Consider the following 22,441-nt stretch of genomic DNA (forward strand, 5'->3'; position numbering starts at 1 on the left):
GAACCCAGGGTGGGCAGCACAGGTTGCCCAAACAGAATCTGCCAGTAGCAGGGGAAGCCACTAGTCCAGGTACACGTCCAGGAGCTAGGGTTAAATGTTTTAAATGCAACCAGTGGGGCCATGTGGCATACAGATGTCCATGGAGGCAAGGTGGGGAACAAAAGGTAAGAGAGCCAGTAAGTGGGAAAGACAAAATGCCAATAGTAGGTTGTCTTGAGACAACAGAGGTACCAAACGACCATTGTGTAGGTTTCCTGATAGGGAAGGCTTTGTATGAGGCAGTACCATGTCCTTATGCAGTTACACGTAGTTGGGCTGGGAGACAAGCATGTGGGTCTGGTAGCCTAGGTGAGACCCAGACAGACTGCAAACTTACAGCCAGGACTGGTGAAGTGGTTACTTCAGGGAGGAGCTACTCTGTAGCAGTGAGACTGAATGTGAGCCACAGCTGCTTGTGGGTACTGATGTTCCCCTTGGACAGAGTGACTGCAAAGGTAGAGGTGAGTAGTAGTATCCAGGCTGACAGTGAGGCACCACTGTCAGAGGAGGCCAGACTTCCTGTGGAAGGGGAGATGGGAAGGATTACAAGGAGAGAGAGCTGAGACAGGCTCAGCTCTCAGACCCTACACTGCAAGGCCTGAGGCAGGTAGCTAGGGAGGCACCTGAGTCTCAAGGAAAAAAGGAATCTGTATACTGGGAAAAAGGGTTACTACACAGAGAGTGGACTCCTGAGGGAGGGCTAGAAGGTGAGAGAGTACAGCAGTTGGTAGTGCCTAGAGCCTACCATCTGGCGCTCCTAGGTAGTGCCTAGAGCCTACCATCTGGCACTTCTAGCCATAGCCCATGATTTTCCCTTTGCAGGTCATATGGGCATAAAACGTACAAACAGGCATATTATGCAGAACTTCTATTGGCCTGGAATTTCCAGAGATGTAACAGGATACTGCAGGTCCTGTGAGCAGTGCCAAAATGTAAGCAAGGCAGGAGACAAGGTGAGAGCTCCTTTGATGCCTTTGCCTGTGATTGAGGAGCCATTTCAGAGGGTATCTATGGATATTGTGGGTCCTCTGAGTACCTCAAGTTCCACGGGGAAAAAGTATATCCTAGTGGTAGTGGATTATGCTACACGATACCCTGAGGCAGTGGCTTTGTCCTCCACTGAGGCAAAGGTGGCAAATGCTTTGTTAGAGATTTTCAGCAGGGTAAGTTTCCCAACAGAAATAATGACTGACAGAGGTGCTAATTTCATATCAGACCTGTTGGCTTGTCTGTGGAAGTCCAGTGGCTGTGGGGTGAAGCACATGAAGACCACCACCTACCATCCCCAGATTAATAGTCTTGTTGAGAGGTTAAACTCTACAATCAAGTCCATGCTACAGGCATTTGCAGATCAGTTTAAGAGGGAGTGGGACAAATATTTGCCCCATCTGTTGTTTGCTTACAGACAGGTTCCCCAGGAATCCACAGATTTTTCACCCTTTGGGTTTCTGTATGGGCATAGGGTGAGGGGACCTCTAGATTTAATTTGAAATGAGTGGGAAGGTGAGTGCGAGTCTCACAAGGAGTCTGTTGTGGCATACGTCCTAAACCTCAGGACAAGGCTCAGGGAACTCATGGGCTTGGCCCACGAGAACCTGGCAGAAATCCAACAGAAAAAGGTGTGGTATGACAGGAATGCTCGAGCTAGAGAGTATGCTGTGGGGCAGCTGGTAATGGCTCTCATTCCTGTCAGACACAACAAGCTGCAAGCAGCTTGGGAGGGACCCTACAAGGTGGTAAGAAAGGTAAGTGATGTTAATTACATGGTGGAACTGCTAGGCAGAAGGCAGAGGCACAAACTGTACCATGTTAACATGATGAAAGCTTAGCATGATAAGGAGGTCCTTGTGCTGAGCATTTGCAGTGGATTGCAGGAGGAGTCTGAGGGAGATCTGGGGACTGATCTCAGTGAGGCTCGAGCTGACACCTCAGTGGAAGGGGTGCAATGTTCCAGCAGCTATCTCCTACCCAGGTTCGAGAAATCTGAGCAGTGTTGTAGGAATTCAGGGACATGTTTACTGGGAAACCAGGGTGCATATTCCAGCAGCTATCTCTTACCCAGGTTCGAGAAATCCGAGCAGTGTTGTAGGAATTTAGGGACATGTTTACTGGGAAACCAGGGTGCACCCACCTGGGTGAGCACCAGGGGCAGGAGGGTTTGCCCTTGCTTACCTAGATGATATTGCCATCTACAGCCATTCTTGGCCAGAGCACCTTCAGCATGTCCGGGACGTGCTGGGTGGACTACAAAGGGCAGGGTTGACCATTAAGCCAAGCAAATGTCAGGTGGGTTTGGCAGAGGTCTCCTACCTAGGACATAGAGTGAGGAGTGGTAAGATAAGTCCAGAACCTGCCAAAGTGGAAGCCATTCAGGCATGGCCTGCATCTGTTACTAAAAAGCAGTTGAGGGCATTTTTAGGGATAGCAGGGTACTACAGAAAGTTTGTCCCCAGTTATAGTACCATAGCTGCTCCCCTCACAGACCTGACAAGGAAGAACAGTCCAGATAACGTAGTGTGGACCCCAGCATGTGAGCAGGCAGTCCAGAAGCTTAAAGAAGCTTTGGGAGGACCCCCTGTGTTAGCCAGTCCAGATTACAGCAAAGAAATTGTTGTGCAGGTGGATACCTCGAACCATGGGGTGGGGGCTCTACTTAGCCAGATTTCTTCAGAGGGAGAAGAGCACCCAGTGGTTTATCTCAGTTGTAGGCTCCAACCCAGGGAGGAATGCTATGCAGCTGCAGAAAAGGAATGTCTAGCCATAGTGTGGGCACTGCAGAAACTTCAGCCTTATCTGTATGGAAGGAAATTCACTCTTATGACAGATTACAATCCCCTAACATGGTTAAACAGAGCCAGTCAGCAAAATGCCAAGTGGCTAAGATGAGCCTCGAGTTGCAAGCATACTGTGCAGCACTGCAGTGGGATTAGCAATGCCAATACAGATGGGCTCTCAAGACAGGGAACGGGCTAAGGTATACTCAGCTAAACAACAACACAAAAAACTTCCAGGGTTCATACGCAAGTGTAGGAGTTCAACGTAGAAATAAATCCAAGAAAATAAATCCAAATAGTTTATTCGGTTAGCGCTTTCATGAGCATTACACTCACTTCTTCAGACTTTACAATAAAATGCAACTTCATTGTGTGCTTTTATATGAAACAATTAAAGCAATTAAAACATTCCTAATTAACCAAGTTTCCCTCACATTTCTCTTAAAGGGATCTCAGCTAATATATATACATTCTTAGTTGTCTCTGAATATAGCTAGAAAAAATAATATAGTATCAACAAAGTAAATAAATCAAAAGCAATTCACTTATATACAACTTATGTAAAATTGTTATTATAAAACTTATTCTGAAGTCAATTTTTTTACTAAAATTCATTAATTACTAAAAATGTAATACCTAATATAAATGAATGTAAGAATATATATATATATATATATATATATATATATATATATATATATATATATATATATATACATACACACACACACACACACACACACACACACACACACACACACACACACACACACACACACAAGTTACAGCTTATAACAGAATACATACAAAAATATATACATATAAAAGACATTATTTATGTATGCCCCTATTCTTAAGAATGGGTTTCAGGGGCACTCTATCGTTAAGACCACTACTTCGATCAGCTTGTATTCGTAATATCCATCGTGCTTCTGATGTCTGTTTTATTGGCATGATCACCCCCTCTTTCATTTTCATTAACTATTTCAACTGCTATAAATTTAAAAATGTGTGCTTCTCCTTTCTTCAATACATGTTTGGCTAAGGCATTATTTACATCTCTACTTTTAATACCTAAGAGATGCTCCCTTATTCAAAATCTCAGCTCTCTGTTGGTCTTCCCAATATAGTAACTTGAACAAATTTCACAAATTGCTATATTGGGAAGACCAACAGAGAGCTGAAACCAATAGAGACATCAGAAGCACGATGGATAATAAGTGTATGCATATATACATACACATATATCTATATATCTATATATATATATATATATATATATATATATATATATATATTCTTACATTCTTATACATTTATATTATGTATTGAATTTTTAATAATTTAATGGATTTTTAGTAATTAATGAATGTTATCCTTTCCTCCTATATGAGTGCTGGGCCAGGGCACGGGCGTCACAAGGGACTCAAATCTGACCCTCGGATCCAGCTCCGCCACATTCTACACACTTGGATCCAAATCTCATACTCCCCCTCCTGCCCATAATCCCTTACATCCACCCAAACAGCTCAGATCAACTTTGCAACTTCCATACATGCAACACCACACAGCAAGGAATGGCAGGAGAGGCTCACACATGGGACATAAGGGTCCCTTCATAATCTAGGTTCCTCCAGAACAAGAGGCAGGGAGATGGTGGGTGGGAAAGTGAGGAGGAAAGAAGGAAGACTGCATAGATGTGAAGATACCAAGTTATGATAAGACATAACTTTTTAATCTGATGTCTTCTTCATTCCTCCTCACAATAGGGTCAGAGTCCCCAGATACGTAGACCTCGGGTGGCCTTCATGAAAGGATATGTCGCAGCACCACTGAACCAAAAGAGGCCCTGCTCCTGGATATAATATCCAACTTGTAGAGTGATACAAATATGTGGAAGGTAGAAGAAGTAGCCATAACACTGGTGGAATGTGCCCTGGGAGGTCTACTTAATTCCAATCCTTTGGCACAGTAAATGTATGAAATGCAGCCACATATCCATTTTGCCAAGGTAATTTCTGACACCGCTTGTCCTAGTCTTCTAGGTGAGAATGCTACAAACAGCTAATCAGACTTCTTGTGTTGTTTGGTCCCCTGCAGATAAAAATTGAGTTGTCTATGGACGTCAAGGAGGTGAAGAACAAACTCCTCTTTATTGGAGAAATTTGGAAACAACAGTGCGAATTGGCTGGATTGAGTGATATTGTTCTCTGTGGCTACTTTAGGCATAAAGGAAGGACTGGTGTGTGAAGGTTTGGAAGATAAGGCTTGTAGTTCAGAAAGCCTCCTAGCAGAAGTTATGGCCACCAAAAAGGCTGTTTTCCATGATAAAAACTTAATCTCGCAATTTGCAGCTGGTTTAAAGGGTCCCTGGGTCAAAACCAGCAACACTAAAATGAGATCTCAAGGAGGAGATGGGTCCTGATTGGAAGGTTTAACAAAAACACACCTTTTGTGAAGGATCTGCAAAACCTAAAGGCAAACACAGCACGAGACTGACTTGCAGCATGAAAACTGGAGATAGCAGCTAACTGAAGCTTGACAAAGGAGAAGCTAGCACCTTACTCAAATAGGGTACTGAGAAATAACAGGATCTTTGAAACTGGTGCTGAGAAGGGATCAATATTTCTGTTTTTGGCCCAGACAACAAATCTCTTCCACTTACTGTTTTTGTGGGGCCAGAAGAATTTTCTGGACCGGGGAGTTAAGCCTGGACTGTCTCACTAACGTTGAAAGAGGAGAAACCAAGCAGTCAGTTTGAGGGCACCAAGATTCGGATGCTGCATCCTTGAGGGATAAGAACGAACGGAATCCTGACTTGGCTCCAGTATCTAAGGGGGATATTTCAGATGAGACCAAAGGAAGGGGAACCACACATGGCGAGGCCAGAAGTGGGGCAATAAGGATGACCAAGCTCTTCAATCTGCTTGCCTTCTGTAGAAATTTTGGAAAGAGCAGAGTGGAGGGTAAGCATACAGGAGACCCGGGGCCAATCATGGACTAGTGCAACCCTCAGGGACTCCCCCGGAGGAGCAATCACAGCAAAGAACGTGCTGCATTTGTTATTGAGGCGAGAGGCAAAGAGGTAACAGCAAGACTGCCCCCAGTGACTGAAGATCATGTCCGCTACTGATTGACTGAGGGACCATTCATGTGGAATCAGGAGAGATGTGCTGAGTCTGTCTGCTAAGTCCTTGATCTTCCCCTGGATATGTATTGCAACCAGAAGGCGGTCTGAAGATATCACCCACTCCCACACCCTCATGACCTCCCTGCACAAGGGGTAAGAATGGGTTCCTCCTTGTTTAATGATGTACCACACAACAGACATGATGTCAGTGTGTAGCACAATAGTCCCTAAAGGGAGATCATCCTGAAAGGGTTGCAGTGTTACAAGGACTGCTCTCACCTCTAGGACATTGATATGCAACCTGGTCTCGATAGAGGACTACGTGCCTTAGACCATCTTCCCATTGTAATGCCCCCCTACCCAAACTGTGAAGCATCCATGGTCACTGTGTTAAAGGGGACTTGTTCAAGAAAGGTCTGCCTAGATGGAGATTGCCTGACTGCATCCACCAGCTGAGGTGACGTTTGCAAATTGGAGTTAATTTGATGGTAGGGAGAGAGGTCAAAAAAGGATAGACCACTGAGTTGCTAATGTCTACTGGACTGGAGAACCCTCATAAAAAATCTGGCTAGAGGGACTAACAAATTAGCTGCAGACATAGATCTTAGGGCTTCTAATACCTGTCTAGCAGTGGGGGCCTCTTCGGATAACAGTTCCTGCACCTGGCTCCTTACAGTGATTACTCGGTGTAAGGAAAGAGACGCTATCTGATTCCTTGTGTCCAGTTGAGTCACTATAAATTCTAGGTTCTGTGACAGAGTCAGGCTGGACTTGGTTAGATTTATGGTGATGCCCATGGACTGAGACAACTCGAGCAAGTAGTCCCTGGCTTGGATTAGCTGATGGCTCGTGCGAGCGGTAAGGAGCCAATCTTCTAGATAAGGAAACACCTGGAATCCTCTGAGCCTCAAGTGAGCTGCTACCACTTCCATGCATTTGGTGAGCACTCGGGGGGGTTGTTGTGAGCCCAAAGGGCAGTGCTCTGAACTGGTAATGATTGGCTCTCAGCTGCAAGTGCAAACATCTCCTGGACCATCTCTCTATTTTGATATAATAGTACACATCCTGGAGATCTATCAAGCATATCCAGTCGTGTGCAACAGTGGCAGAATGGACTGAATGTAACCATTTGGAACCTCGACTTCTTTACATATCCGTTCAACTTACTGAGACCCAGAATGGGTCTTAGGTCCCTGTCTTTATCGGCACCTGAAAGAAGCAGGAGTAGGTTCTGATTCCTTTTTGTCCTTCTTAGACCTCTTGCATAACTCTTTTTAGCAGCACTTTTTGAATTTCCTGTGCTGCCTGTTCCCTCTGACTAGGTGACAAGTCGGGAAGGCTTTTGGAGTTTGGAGGGAGAAGGGAAAAGGGAATGTAGTAGCCTCTGGAGAGTATGCTTAGCATTCAATGGCTTTGGGTCAACTGGGTCCAGGCTTCTGGGTGCAAAGACAGCCATCTCCTCACTACCTCCAGAGATGGACAGTCGGGCAGTGCTTCAGGAACACTGGTAGGGCTTGTTGGGAAAGGTTTCCCTAAAGCCCTTGTTCTGCGGACCCCTCTGCTTCTAGGGCGGAGTCTGCCATCAAACCATCCCCCCTGCCTCTGGAGAAGGGTTCACTGCATGGGTCCTGGAAAGTCCCTTGGGATTTGCAAAACCACATTTTCTTACTTCCATGTTGGTTCCATAAGAAGGATCTCTGGGGAGTAGAAAATTTGATTCCAATAGCAGAAAGGGTCTTCCTGTCCTTTTTGCTGTGGGTGAGGGTATCTCAAACAGACTGCCCAAAAAGGGAAGAGCCATCATAACGGACATTCACAAAAAAAACCCTTAAAGGGCTCTACAAAATCACACAGCCTCATCCAGGCATGTCTCCATTGATAAAGTCCTGAACTGGCAGCTCATGAGGTACCCTCCGTGGTACGGCAGATCAACTTCATTGATGAGTATGCGACGGATGATAGAGTGGTTAGTTTGGGAGAACTTTTCTTAAATTCCTCTGCAGGCATGGACTCCGAGAGAGAAGCTGAGAGTTCCTTGATCAAGTCTCTCTCTGAAGCCTGATAAAATGAGCGAGACAGTTCATTGACCTCAGCATGAAAGTGCCCAAGGCGTAAATGCACTTCCCAATTCTGTCCAATGCTATAGACTCCTTGTTAGGTGAATGGACATTAGCAAACTCTTCTGGCAGCTCTTTTTTAGTCACTGCTGCCACCACAATGGCATCAGCTAGTGGACCCTTACTCCAATGTTTTCTACCTGTAGGGGGTACCAGGAACCTATATAGGGTCATTTGGGTATGGGCTCAATGGTGTCCGGTTCCTTCCATATCCGGCAAGAAACCAAATCAACCAAGGTGTCTGCTGGAGGGTAACCCAGGACGTAGATGGTTCCATCCCAAACACCTCCAAGAGAACTGACTCCTCAGAGGAAGGAGGATGGGCACACCACCCACATTTCTGTTCTGGTTTAAGATCTCTACTATGTCCCCAAAGGAAAAGTCTTCTGGTAGGGATTGGGGGATCCTTCCCCCTCATCGAAGTCAGTATCCTCAGGCACTCCAATGGAGAGTCAACGTGACTACTTTTGCATGTCTTCTTCTGAGGGACTTCCTCAGCGGGGTATTCTGGAAAAGTGTAAGAAAAAGGGGATTCCCTCTTGACCAGGGAGTTTTTGGAGGCCACTCGGGACAGAAAGGCTCATAGCAGGATGAAGACGCTCAAGGCCTAGATCGAACGAGGGTACAGCGGTGGTTATGGGAACTTGAGTTGTCGGATCTCCAACTCTGGAGAAAACCCTCTCCACTATCTGAAAGGCTAATGGACCAGGGGAAGCCCTTTCTGTTTCCCCCAGAGCCAAAGCCATTGATGGAAAACAGGCAGGACTCACTCCAGATCCACGACCTCTAGAAGGTACCAGACTCAAACTGCCACTGCACCTAGGGGAATAGATGGTTCCGAAAGGGATGGAGTCGACCCAGGTCCCCCGGACCCAGCATCGATACCATGGGTCCAAGACCTGCTCTGCTCCAAGAACCCTGGAACACAGCTAGTCAAGGAAATCGCTGGCATTGAGGAAGGAGGTTTTCCCTGTATCAAGTCCGACACACACGGCTGTCCTGAATCCTGCAACTCCAAACCCAAAGGACGGATCGGAGAAGGAGTTCTAACAGTATGGCCGAAGTAGCTCACAGACCCAACAGGGGACAGAGCCCGAGATTACCCCAATCTGGATCTGGGCCTTGAGGAATCTCCTCATCCTGTCCATATCCACCTTGAACCAATTTCCGGAGGACGTATATAAAACCAACGAGGAAGGACAGGACTGCTTAAATTTGGAGGAAAGAGACAGTAACTTTGTCGAAGTCCTCGAATCCCAAGGCATCGGATCTGACAAAGGAGCCAACCAAGACGGAGGAGAGATGGCTATGACATCCCCTGAATCTGAAGGAGCTGGTTGATCCAAAAGGGGAGGCAACTTCCTCGGATCTGCGGAGATCGGATCTGAAGATTTCTTTGACATCTTTGTCTCAAGAGAGTCCAGCGGAGAAACAGGACGAGACCTCTTCTTTGCCTCTTTAGTGTTCGGAGAAGAAGAAGATAAAGCCAAAGAAGGGGTCTGAGCTTCCGAAACCAAGGTGGAAAGAAGGGCCCTAAGTATCAACTTATTCCTTCAGTCGGCTAATGCGTGTGGATTGAAGGCAGCACAGATCGAGCAATCCGCTTTCAAATGTTCAGCACTCAGGCAATATGCACACTCCTCGTGAGTATCCTGACTGGGAATTTTATGCCCAGAAGAAGTGCAGCACTTGAACTTGGGTGAAAGCAGCCATGACCAGAAAAAAAAAAACAAAAAAAAACAGCCAAAACACCAACTGTCAAACTGTTAAAAACTCAGCCGATGCACGCGCCATGTGTTAGAAACAAGGGCTCAGGTAAGTAAACAGTTAATAGTTTAAGTTAAATTAGGTTTAAGTATACTTAGAAAGGAGAGAATCAGCTATTTTAACGTTTTTTTTTTCCTGAAGAGGGAAGTCTCAGACACACATGCACACTAGCAAGAAAGAATTAAAGGAGGATGGAATAACAGAAGAAACTGCGAAGAACTAACCACAAACTTGAAGTAAAAAACAATTCCCAGCTTGAGAGCACGAGATCCACATCTAGTACACTGAAGCTGCAAAAGAGATCTGAAGTATTTGGGTGGATGTAAGAGATTATGGGTAGGAAGGAGGAGCTTGAGAGTCGGATCTAAGTCTGTGGAATGTGGCCAAGCAGGATCTGCGGGTCGGATCGGAGACCCTATCGTGAGGAGGAATGAAGAAGACAACATCAGATACTTGTACTTTCAAATGCTTAATAATAAAATGTACTACTACTACTACTTGAATAGTCAAATACACTCAATAACAAGACATACAATTGATTTAAATAATGAAGTCAATCTAACTGCTCAGCACTGATGAACAAGCCTAGAAGGAAAATAACTGCCTCAGACAATGTCTTTAAGAGTAGATCAGATCTGGAGGACAACCTAAATGGTCTCGCTAGATAACCCTAGCCCCAACCTGTTAGTTTGATTCATGGTATCCAATACAAACCATGACATGAAGCAAACTTTTGGAAGTTCTACTCAGTACATTATTTAAAAAGCAGGACTACTAAAGATTTCTCATTATATCTGAACTAAGGCCCATTTGCATGCAATAGGATATGTACTACAATATAATATGCGACAATAAATTAAGCCTCTTCTTACTTGTAGGGCATTGAAAGATTTAAAGAGCTCAGGAACTGGTAAACACCGACGAGCATCGACCAAAATGGTAAGTCCCAAAGCTCTGATTTCAATGCTGAAAAGGAAAAAGGAAAAAGTTTGTGTAAGTTAAAACTAATATAGCTCTTCTCCGACTTTACACTAGTGACAGCTAAAACCCTTAAGTATCATTATTCAAAAAACAATACCAGTCACAACTTAGAGCATCCAGGCCTTCAGCTCTGCTAAAAACCATCAAAGCAGTAGAATAAAAGTATGTCCCCTTTTTAGAGTGGAAAAAAAAAGAAGTTATGTACTCAAAATAATGTTCCATTTGAGTAGTTATACTTATTTTTCTGCAACCTGTGGGTATTCGGATTTATATCGGATCCGAGCCAGCAACTTATTTTCTAGCATCTGCTCCAAGCTCCTCCCCCTACCCATAATACACCACCATCTCCTATCTTCCCTTAGATCGAGTTTGCTGCAACTATACACTTTAGCAACTCAACTAAATAAACCGAACATGTTTATCCACATGAAAAGGTCAGGGGGACAGAGGGTGGGAAGGTTGTAGAAAAATGAAGTATAACTACTCAGATGGAACGTTATGGTGAGTACATAACTTCTTTATCTGAAGTAGTTAACTTCATTTTATCTGCAACCTGTGGGACAGAGTCCCCAGCTACTCAACAAATCCTGGGAGGCCCTCATGGAAGGATATTCCTGAGCACCGCAGAGCCAAAGGATGCTCTCCCTCTGGAAAACAGATCTAATTTGTAATGGGAGATGAAAGTATGTGAATTTGCCCAAGTTGCTGTTGCACAAATGTCATCCAAGGGAACCTTAGACCAAAATGCAGCGGAAGTCGCCATGGACCTGGTAGAGTGAGCTTTAATCAGACCAGGAGGAGATAAACCCTTGGCTTTGTAAATATGTAAAATGCAAAGAGTGATCTATCTGGCTAAAGAAGCCTTGGAAATGGCCTTTCCCAAAAGAGGTTTAGAAAATGAGACAAATAATTGATTGGACTTATAGAAGGGTTGTGTTCTATGAAGGTAGAAACGAAGTTGTCAATGAACATCTAACAAATTAAGTTTATATTCACTTTTGTTCTGAAAATTTGGAAAGAAAACAGGTATATTAATTGTTTGGTTTATGTTTGATTGAGATGCCACTTTGGGTAGAAAAGAAGGATTTGTACGGAGATAGACCCTGTCCGTATGGAAGAACAAATAAGGAGGCATGGCAGACAAAGCCTGAAGCTCAGAGACCCTCCTAGCCAACGTAATAGGCACTAGGAAGGCTGTCTTCCAAGATAAAAACTTTAAATCCACTGATGCTGCAGGTTCAAAAGGAGGAGTTACTAATGACTGGAGAACAAAACTGAGGTCCCAAGGTGGAACCGAATCTTTGATGGGAGGACTCAAAAGAAAAGTGCCTTTCAGAAAGACTTTACACAGCCTAGAAGAAGCCAGGGCAATCTTATTTTCACCGACATGAAAATTAGAAATGGCTGCCAGCTGTAATTTCACCGTGGAGGAACTAGCTCCTTGCTGAAAAATACTAGTCAAGAAATCCAACACCGCTGGTACAGGGGCTGTAAAAGGATCCAGGTTTCTCTGAGAGGCCCACTTAGAGAAACGTCTCCATTTACTGCGATGAACCTTCCTAGTGGAATCTTTAAGAGAAGCCACTAGTACAGATTTAACAAGAGATGAAAGACCGGGAGTCCTGGCAATCAAGGGAACTGAAGCAGCCAAGCTGTCAGCTTGAGACTGTCCAGATTGGGAGGGTAGGCACCCGAAGGATGAGAGATTAGATCCGAGCAGGGATCCAGAATCCACTGAGGAGCTAGAAGATGAGACCAAAGGAAGGGGAACCAAACTTGACTAGGCCAGAATGGGGCAATGAGGATCACTTTGCACCCCAGTCGACAAAGCTTTCTGAAGAAACTTTGGAATGAGTGGTAACAGTAGGTAAGCATACAGTAACCCGGCGGGCCAAACATGGACTAGAGCATCTCTGGGAGCATCCCCTGGTGAGGGAATCTGAGCGAAGAACTCACTGCACTTCACATTGGAAGGAGATGCGAAGAGATCGCAGCAAGGCTGTCCCCATGCACGAAATATCTCCTCCGCTACTGGCTGTTTCAGAGACCACTAGTACGGCATCAGAATAGCCCGACTCAATCTGTCAACTAAAATGTCGGAGCATCCCGGGATGTGCGTTGCGATCAGAAACCGACTGGTGGAAATCGCCCACTCCCACACTCTCATGGCCTCACGACACAGAGGGTAAGATCTGGTTCCCCCCTGCTTGATGATATACCAGACAACCAACATGTTGTCTGACTGAATTGTAATCGTACCCAGAGGAAGGACAGTGTGGAAGGTTTTCAACGCTAAAAGCACTGCCCTCATCTCCAGAACATTTATGTGCAACTTGGTCTCTATCTGGGACCATGTGCCTTGGACCGTCCTTCCCAAACAGTGCCCCCCCCACCTGATTTGGGAGGCGTCAGTGGTCACTGTGGCTTGCGCTGGAGATGACACGAAAAAGTGTCCCGCTGCAACATTCGGTGAATGGAGCCACCAAAGGAGAGATGTCCTGCAGGTGTGACTGATCCTTATCGGAAAATCCATGGTCAGGTCTAGCCAAGACCATTGGACAGGTAGAGTCCATTGAAGGACCCGCATGTGAAGGCATGCACAGAGGAGAATAGAGATTGCGGCAGCCATGGAGCACAGGGCCCAGAGAACATCGCTCGCCTTTGGAAATTTGAGGTCCACAATTAGAGCGATGTGGTACCTGAGGTTTAAAATCCTGTCTGATGTTAAGAACACTTTTAGTTGCAAAGTGTCTAGTCATGCCCCGATAAAATCTAAAACTTGTACTGGTTGCAAAAGAGATTTGTGAACATTGACTGTAATCCCCAGCCGATATGCCAAGAGAAGAAAGTAGTCTCGGGCCAGAAAAAGAAGACGCTTGGTGGACGCAGCGAACAGCCAGTCGTCCAGGTAAGGAAATATCTGAATTCCCTGAAGCCTCAGGTGAGCTGCTACTAATGCCATTACCTTGGTAAACACCCTAGGGGCGGTGGTGAGACCAAAGGGTAGAGCTCTGAACTGGAAGTGGCTGGCTCCCAGACGGAAGCGAAGAAACCCCCTGGAGCTTCTGTGGATCTTGATATGGTAGTAAGCATCCTGGAGGTCTAACAAGCACATTCAGTTGCACTCTCAGAGATCAGGTAGAATGGATTGTAGGGTGACCATCCGGAACTTTTGTTTGGTGACAGACATGTTCAAGGTTGACAGGTCTAAAATGGACCTGAGGTCCCCCGTCATTTTTGGCACTAAAAAGAACCTGGAGTAAATGCCTAATCAGGACTGATCGAGGGGGACCGGTTCGATGACTCTTTTGTGAAGCAGCTTTGAAACCTCTAGAGCTGCAGCCTCCCTGTGAGCGTGGGGGGGGCATCCGAGTGGTGTCTTGTAGCACTTGGCAGGGCAACAAATGGGATAGTGTAGCCTCTGGATATTATTTGTAGCATCCAACGATCTGCAGTTATGGACTCCCATGCCACTGGGTGCAAGGTCAATCTCCCACTGACGCATGGGCCTGTCAGAAAAAGGTTCACTAGACCCGACATTCTTGGGACCCCCCTCTACCTCTGGGTCGGTGTAGATCCTGTCCCCCTCTGCCTCTGGAGGATGAGTTGTCCTGAAACCCCTGGGAAAACTGAGATTTCCAGAAGCACATCTTCTTTTGCCCTCTTTGGTTCTTAGAAAAGGACCGCTGAGGGTTAGAGAAGCGGATCCCGACAGCAAACAAAGTCTTCCAGTCTTTTTCGCTCTGGACAAGAGTGTCACATACTGTCTTCCCGAAATGGGAGGAGCCATCATAGGGAGTATTAGTAAATGATGCCTTGAAAGGGTCCGCAAACTGACACAACCTGAGCCAGGCGTGTCGCCTCATGGCTATGCCTGTCCCAGCTGCCCTAGCTGCTCCTTCCTTGGCATGGGAAAGGAGGCGCGGGAAAGGAGGCGCATAGAGGTGTTTGAGACAGACTTCAGAGTCAACATTTTCACAGAGAACAGTTGTTTGTCCTGCTGCGATAAAGACTCTGGGGGAGACTCAGTGACTTCTGAGACAAGGTCTCGCTGCAGCCGTATAACATGTGCCAAAAAGTTCAGCGCACGGATGGAAAAGGTTGCTGACGAATAAACTCACTTCCCAAACTTATCCACCGACCTGGACTCTTTGTCCGAAAGGTGGACTGTGGAACTCTCTTGCACCAGTTCCTTCTTGGTGGCTGCTGCGACCACCACAGTGTAACGGGGGCTCCTTTAGACCAAGGATGTCTGTCCGTGGGAGGAAAAAGAATCTTGTCAGGGCGTTTGGGGGATCAGCTCTACGGTGTCAGGCTCCTTCCATGCCCGTGTGGTGATAAGGTCCACCAAGGGGTTCGCTGGTGGGGACACCCAGGAAGTATATTGGCCCATGCCAAAAGCCTCCAGGAACATGGACTCATCCGTAGAAGGTTTTGGGGTTGACCAACCTTCTCTCTGGCGGAGGATCTCCATGATGTCTCCGAAGGAGACATCATCAGGAGGTGATCTGGAGGAACCTTCTTCATCTAAATCCGTGTCTGTAGTGAGGGACTCAGGGAAGTCCAAGTGCCTCCTTTTGCACTTGCGCTTACGGGGGCCTTCTTCAGTGGGACTCTCTGAAGAGGACTCGTGAGCTGCAGGGGGCTCCTCTGACACGGGCTCTCCCTGAAACAGGTTGAAGGGAGTTGTCGCCAAATCCAGTGGAGTCTGGGTAGAATTCGAGGAGATGGGAGTCTTGCCAGGCCACCCTCATGAGGTCTCAATCCCTAGGAGAGAACCCTCTCCACCACTTCAAATGCCGAAGGAGAGCACACCTCCATGGCACCCAGCAAGGAAGAAGCTCTCCCCGGGTCCAAAGCAGGTATCGGAGCTGAAGCGAGGGTAGACTGAGCTCCAAGGGAATGGTTCTGATCTGAAAAGATCGGAGCTGAAGATGGAACCCTTCCATCAGGCCCGACTTCCTGACCATGGCTCCGAGAGTCGCTCGGATCCAAACTAGCCGGATCCGAGGAACTCAGGTAACAGCCGGAGTGAAGGTTGGAGGAAGTGCCGGTGCCGAGCTACCAGCTCCAAAGAGTCTCGGATCCAAATACCCAGAAGCAGCCGCACGGATCAGGGAAGGAGAAATGGGATGGAAGAAGGGCATGGAGGTCCCCCCCTCCAGAGGGAGTGGGGCCTGGCAAAACTCCCATCTGTATTTGGGTCTGAATGAATCTCCACATCATCCTGTCCATGTCCAAATCCGATAGGCTCCGAGTCGATTGCTAAGAGGCGACCAACTCGGATCTGGCTGGTCTGTGAAGCAAGGGTGAGGAAGGCCTCGGATCTGAAGACTCCATCGACTCTGGCGAGAAACGGTGTGAGCAGTGCCTAGGAGAAGCTGGGCTCAGAGTCTTTGATAGTGGACTAGGAAAGGGTTCTCTATTCGGAGACCTGTTGCAAGGCCTATCCCTCTTCCTCTCTTTGTCTTCCTTGTGTCTTTCTCTATCCTATTCTTTTTCTTTCTCATTTTCTTTTTCCTCCCCCACACCAGCACGAGCAGGAGTTTGAGTCCCTGTCTGAGTGGATGGTTTGGCGTGAGTACCAGAGACCGAGGCCGTGGCGGAATCCAGCATGGAGGCAGGGAGAAGACCCTTGACAACCAATTTGGCCTTCCTATCCCTGAGGGCCCTTGGGTTAAAGCCTGCACAAATAGCAAACTGGATCGATAAATGAGGCACTCCCAAACAGATTACACACAGAGTGTGACCATCAGCCGGTGAGAGCTTATGGCCACACTCTGTGCATTTTTTAAAAACTGACTTAGGCTGATCAGCCATAGCCCAAAACTAACCACCACTCCCTAAAGAGAAAGCACAACACACTAGTACACACTGAAGGGACGTGGGCTTAGAAACTACTCTTTAAGAAAAAAACTTTTTTTTTTTTTTTTTTTTAATTAGAACCGATGACAGTGTACACTAAAAAGGGGAGGGAGGGAAAACTAACGACCACTTTTACACAGAAAGATAGAATAAACACACTTACAATCCCTGAAGCTCAGAGCAAAGGAGATCACGATGCTCCCTATGGCGCAGCAAACGAGATGTGGTGGAAGATAGGAGATGGTGGTGTGTTATGGGTAGGGGGAGGAGCTCGGAGCAGATGCTAGAAAATAGGTTGCTGGCTCGGATCCGATATGGATATGAATACCCACAAGTTGCAGATAAAATAAAGTTAACTGCTTCAGATCGAAGTACTTAATTTCTAAGTAGTAACAACTACCAATTTGGTCTACCACCAGTTTTTACATTACTACATAGGCAAACACAAGGAGAAAATACAAAAAATGTTTTCAAAATAGAAAAACAGACAAAAATCCTAACTTAAACGAAGAAGAGTACAGCTGTAAAACTGTTTACATCTTAACAGTAAATCCTGGAGTGACAGGTCATTACTGTAGTTCACAGCTTATAAACTTCTCACCAGAGAACTAAAAATCTGTTTCTACAAGCAGCCTCATCCAGCTAGTTTGAGCGAGTGCTGATCCTGTGAACTAGTAGTAATACAGGATAGCATATGGCTTGTTTAACTGCAATTTTGATATGTAGCAATTTTTGTTCTTATATAAAAAATACAGTAGCTTATACTAGACAACTCGAGACACATCATTGAGTAAAAACTTATAAAAATGAAAACTGGATAAGGAACACAACTTTCTATAACATTAAATGCTCCACTGATGTGGTGTAAAAATTACATTTCCTAGATACCACCAAATGCTGAATGAGGTTCTGAAAGGTTCCAGCCATGGGAGTAGGTTCAGTGAGTAGCAGGTATTCAGTGACACCCCTGCCACCAAATGAAAAAAGTACAGTTGTTTGTACAAGTATACTAACTATAAAGTACAACTGTGTAAGCAAACTTACCATAACATTAGATGTTCGAAAGATGACAGCATACATGGAGTGTAGTCAGCCTAGGCTGCAACAACTGTACAGCTTCACAAAACTATGGCTCCCTCCCCCACCTTCACTCTGACTATTGCTATGTCAGCCTAAACAAAGGAAATCAGTAGTCAGAGTGAAGACAACTTCAAGACTTTCTGGATCATTCAGAGGAACAGCTTACTCATCCTGAACCTAAAACATATAACAGTAATCCAAACTTTGCATACCAACTAGTAACCGTATAGAACAGAAGGCAGATGGATGGTAGACGCCGCTACTGCAGCAGAGAGGAATTTAAATATCTATTGTTATGGTACATGCAATTTACAAAACTGTACTATGTTCAACATCCTCATTGCTGTCAAGATGGCTGCACACTAACAGCTTAACTCTAGCTCTCCCAGTGAGAAAACACAAATTCAAAAGAATGTGGCTGCTTATTTGGGATATCTGTTTCCATTAGGAGGGTTGTTCGTCTTTTGGCTTTTCCCAGTTAGGGGTCGCCACAGCGGAACTCCGGTCCGCTAATGACTGGCAGTAGATTTTTTTATGGTGCAGAGTTGCCAGCCCGACGCCCAACCTTCAGCAAAAGCACGCCCATTCACGCATGTCTTTCAGAGGCCACTCAACCGCGGGGAGGACATGCAGACTCCACACAGAAGGTGCTCTAGCCGTGAATCGAATAGGAGAACCTCTTGTTGTGAGGCAACAACGCTACTGCTGTACCACCACGGCTTCTTTCATGTTTCCATTAGGAGGGTAAAACTTCAATATTTGAAGATGTACATAGTTTTGTGTGTTAGTATTAAATTATTAGATATTTTAGATGGTATTGGGGTTGTCTGTGTTTTTTTTTTTTTTTGAGGGTTTTCAATAAAACAAAAAGTTTTGTAAGATGTAACACAGGCTCAAATGGATATGATAAGAAACAACTATATAAAAGTTCAACCTGTCAAACTGTGCATGCATGTAACACAACAGCTGGAACTAAACATTTAACAAAAAAGGTGTTATATATAAAAGGTAGGAATAATAACTTTTTAGTACAATAATGCATTCTGAAATATATTTAAATGTCAATGGTCTCACAGATAAATACAAAAAAGAAACAGCTATGTTACAAGAGGCACGCACAGAAAAACTGAACATGTGAATTTGATAAAGAAAGGTTTTCAGGATGGGTATTCAGTGGGATGTCTGGGAGCTCTAGTAGTGATAGAAGAAGATAAAAAAATAATAATGGCAGATGTGTAGTGCTAACGGGCTACTGGCAATGGAGGAGGACTACACTGGCATGTATTTATATTACACCTAAAACTGCTATAATGGAGCTCAAGAAAATTCAGGGAATATATAATCAGTTTGCAGCAAGGAATATTACTTATAGGTGGGGAGTAGAATTTGATTTGCAGCAGTGAAGATGTGTATGGGAGGCACAGAAGGTAGGTATAATAAAGGAGGCAGACTTTTGAACAATTTTATGAAAATATTTGGCATGTAAGATGTGAATTCAGTAACAGGAGTTTGGAGTAAATTTGCATATTATTCCCCAAGATACAAAAAAGTACAATTGTGTACACTTACCATAAATATAGATGTTTGCGTGCATTCACTGTTGCAGTCATCACATTTGGGTTATCCCTGCCAGGGTAGCACTCTGCTGGCCTGAATACCAAAGACTTAGTATCTCTGCGTCGGTTGCTGTCGCTTGAGGACTGACGTCAGGTCATCAGTAGTATAAAGTAAGGCAGCTGTCGCCATTACATCAGTTTTTCTTGCGCTAACCTGTCAGGAGCCCCCAAAGTAGGAGGCCAGGTTCTGGTGGAAGAACCCCACCACTGGAAAATAAATACCAATTGTCCCTTGTAAGGAAAGGCGAACAACAAGGAAGAATGGTAATAAAAAAAGAAAGAGAATAAGGGCAATGGAGGGAGGGAAACTAGGACTGCAACAGTGAATGCACTCGAACATCTAAATTTATGGTAAGTGTACACAACTGTACTATGCTCTTCGTGTTTCACTGTTGCAGTCACCACATTTGGATAGCTTCTCAAAGCTGAGGAAATGGGTGGAGGCAGTCAAGGAATCTAGGGGCTGGCTAGGATGCCCTGCAAGACTGCAGAGGCAAACCCTGCCCTGGATTTGGAGAAGAGAGGCAGGTGGTAATGCTTGGTAAAAGTGTGAACAGATGTCCAGGTGGCAGCCTCCAGGATGTCCCTGGTGGGGACTCCTCTGAGGAAAGCTGCAGAGTTGGAGGCTGCTCTGGTGGAGTGTGACCTGACCCCTTGGTGGGAGGCTTTCCATGCGGTTTGTAGCAGAAATGGATGCAGTGTGCTATCCATGTGGAAATGGTGTGCTTGGAGACGGCTTTGCCTTTGGCCCCTCTAGCAAAGCTAACCAGTAATTGATCAGACTTTCTGAAGGATTTAGTCCTGTCCAGACAGAATCTGAGCTGTCTGTGCACATCTAGACAGTGAAGAATCCTTTCCCCCTTCTTCTGGGGATTAGGAAAGAAGATGGGCAAATGAATGGATTGGTTGAAAGCCACATTAGACACCACCTTAAGCATGAAGGATGGGTTAATTCTGAGGGATACCCTGTCTGCATGGAAGATGATGAAGGGTTCAACAGCCATGAGTGTTTGCAGGTCTGAGACTCTTCTGGCTGAAGTGATGGCCAGAAGGAATGTGGTCTTCCAGGAGAGAAATTTTAGCTCTGCAGAAGAAGCTGGTTCGAAAAAGGGCAGGGTGAGCTTTTCCAACACAAAGTTAAGGTTCCAAGCTGGTGTTTTGGTACTCTTCTGGGGGGCTTCAAGTTGCTAGCTCCTCTGAGGAACTGTTTGATCAAAGGTTGTGTGAAAAGGGGCTGCTCAGTTTGAAAATGAGCAGAAATAGTAGAGGCATAAATGTTTATAGAAGAGAAAGAGAAACCACTGTGTAGTAGGTCAGCTAAGCAATCCAGGATGAGAGGGATGGAGGGCTGTGCCGTATTGGCTCCCTTAGCCTGGATCCAAGTGCAGAACCTTTTCCATTTATCTGCATAAGACTTTCTGCTGCTAGTACGTCTGGCCTCACGGATAACATCCAGAACCTGTTTACTGAGGATGGCAGATTGGTTCGGGGTTAGAGAATAAGCCAAGCTGCCAAACTGAGTGTCTGCATTTGGGGATGCATGAATTCCCTTTCCCTCTGGGTCAGGAGATTTGGAATCTGAGGAAGATACCATGGAGGCAGCAGGGACAGGCTGCGCAGCAAGGGGTACCAGTGTTGTCAGGGACAATCTGGAGTTATAAGAATGGTCCTTGGTTTTTCCTTTCTTATTTTGAGCAGTACCCTGGGGATGAGAGGTAGGGGAGGAAATGCATAGACCAATAGACTGACCCAGGGGAAGGACAGGGCATCCACTTTCCAAGCCATGCAGTGATGCTCCCTGGTGCAGTAGCTGCTGAGCTGATGGCTGGTGTGGGAGGCAGAGGTCAACGTCTGGGGTCCCCCATTTCTGAGTTATTAGCAAGAAGGTGATTCTGTTGAGCTGCCACTCGTGGCGGTCCAACAGTTTTCTGCTTAATTGGTCTGCCAGGGAGTTGAGAGTGCCTGGCAGGTATTGTGCTAACAGGTGTAGATGCATGGAAGAGGCTCAAAGGGTAATGGCCAGCCTGCACAGCGGGTAGGAGTGAGTCTCTCCCTGCTTGTTGATGTACCACATCACAGTGGTGTTGTCTGTTTTGATAAGGAGAACCCCTGGAGAGAGAAGGGGTTTGAAAGCTATCAAAGAGTTCTGCACAGCCATCATCTCTTTTTGATTGATGTACAGAGGGATTTGCTGTGGGCTCCACTGACCCTGTATGCACCTGCTCTCCAGGATGCACCCCAAGCATAGTCTGATGCGTCTGTGGTGAGGGTCTGAGCAGCGAGAGGCGGGGAATAGGGCAGTCCCTTGTTGTGGGAGCATGTTGTTGCCCACCAAAGAAATTCCTTTCTGAGGCAAGGAATAATAAGTAGAAGATTTTCCAGGTCTTGAGAGTGTTGACACCAAAGGCTCTTTAGGTATATTGAAGTTTCCTCATATGCAGTCTGGCATATGGCATGAGTAGTATGCAAGATGCCATGAACCCCAGAGCTTGCAGGATCTTCCTTGCAGATAGCTGGGGCCTGGTGGATAGTTGAGAGAAGTAGACTGTCAGGAAAATTTGCTTCTCTGGTGTAAGGTATGCCATCTGGGATGCTGTGTCCAGACTTGCTCCCAAGAAGATCATCCTTTGGGTGGGCACTGTTTGGATTTCTTTTCGCTGATTGTGTACCCTAGGGAAGTTAGTAGGTTCTTTACAAAGGCCAGGTGCGTGAGCAGCTTTTCCTGGCTGTATGCCTGAATAAAGCAGTCATCTACGCATGGGTAAATTTGAATATTTCTTTGTCTGCAAAAGGCAATGGCCGGAGCCAGACATTTTGTGAAAACTCTGGGAGCAGTAGATAAGCCAAAGGGAAACACAAAGAACTGAAAGAGTTGAGATCCTGCCCTGAAGCAGAGACATGTCCTGCATGATTCCCTGACAGGAATGTGGAGGTAGGCCTCTTTTAGATCTCGGGAGGCTAGCGAAGTGTCCTTCAAGAGCATGGGTAGCAGCTGCTGGAGGGTGAGCATTCTGAATTTTGGGATCACCAGGAAGGTGTTTAGAATGGATAGATTGAGGATGGGGCGCCAGG

At 45.8% G+C, this 22,441-nt stretch overlaps 1 protein-coding gene across 1 annotated transcript in view; it reads right to left on the reverse strand.

The window, feature by feature from the left end:
- Nucleotides 1–22,441, reverse strand: part of PLEKHG4 (pleckstrin homology and RhoGEF domain containing G4) — a 3,374,045-nt gene that overhangs the window by 2,548,628 nt on the left and 802,976 nt on the right. The window contains exon 6 of the mRNA XM_044079537.1: nt 10,700–10,793. Coding sequence (XP_043935472.1) covers nt 10,700–10,793 — 94 coding nt within the window. The remainder of the gene's footprint in view (nt 1–10,699; nt 10,794–22,441) is intronic.

Source organism: Protopterus annectens, chromosome 8.part0 (assembly GCF_019279795.1).
Source record: "Protopterus annectens isolate FY-2018-M chromosome 8.part0, PAN1.0, whole genome shotgun sequence".
NCBI lineage: Eukaryota > Metazoa > Chordata > Ceratodontiformes > Protopteridae > Protopterus > Protopterus annectens.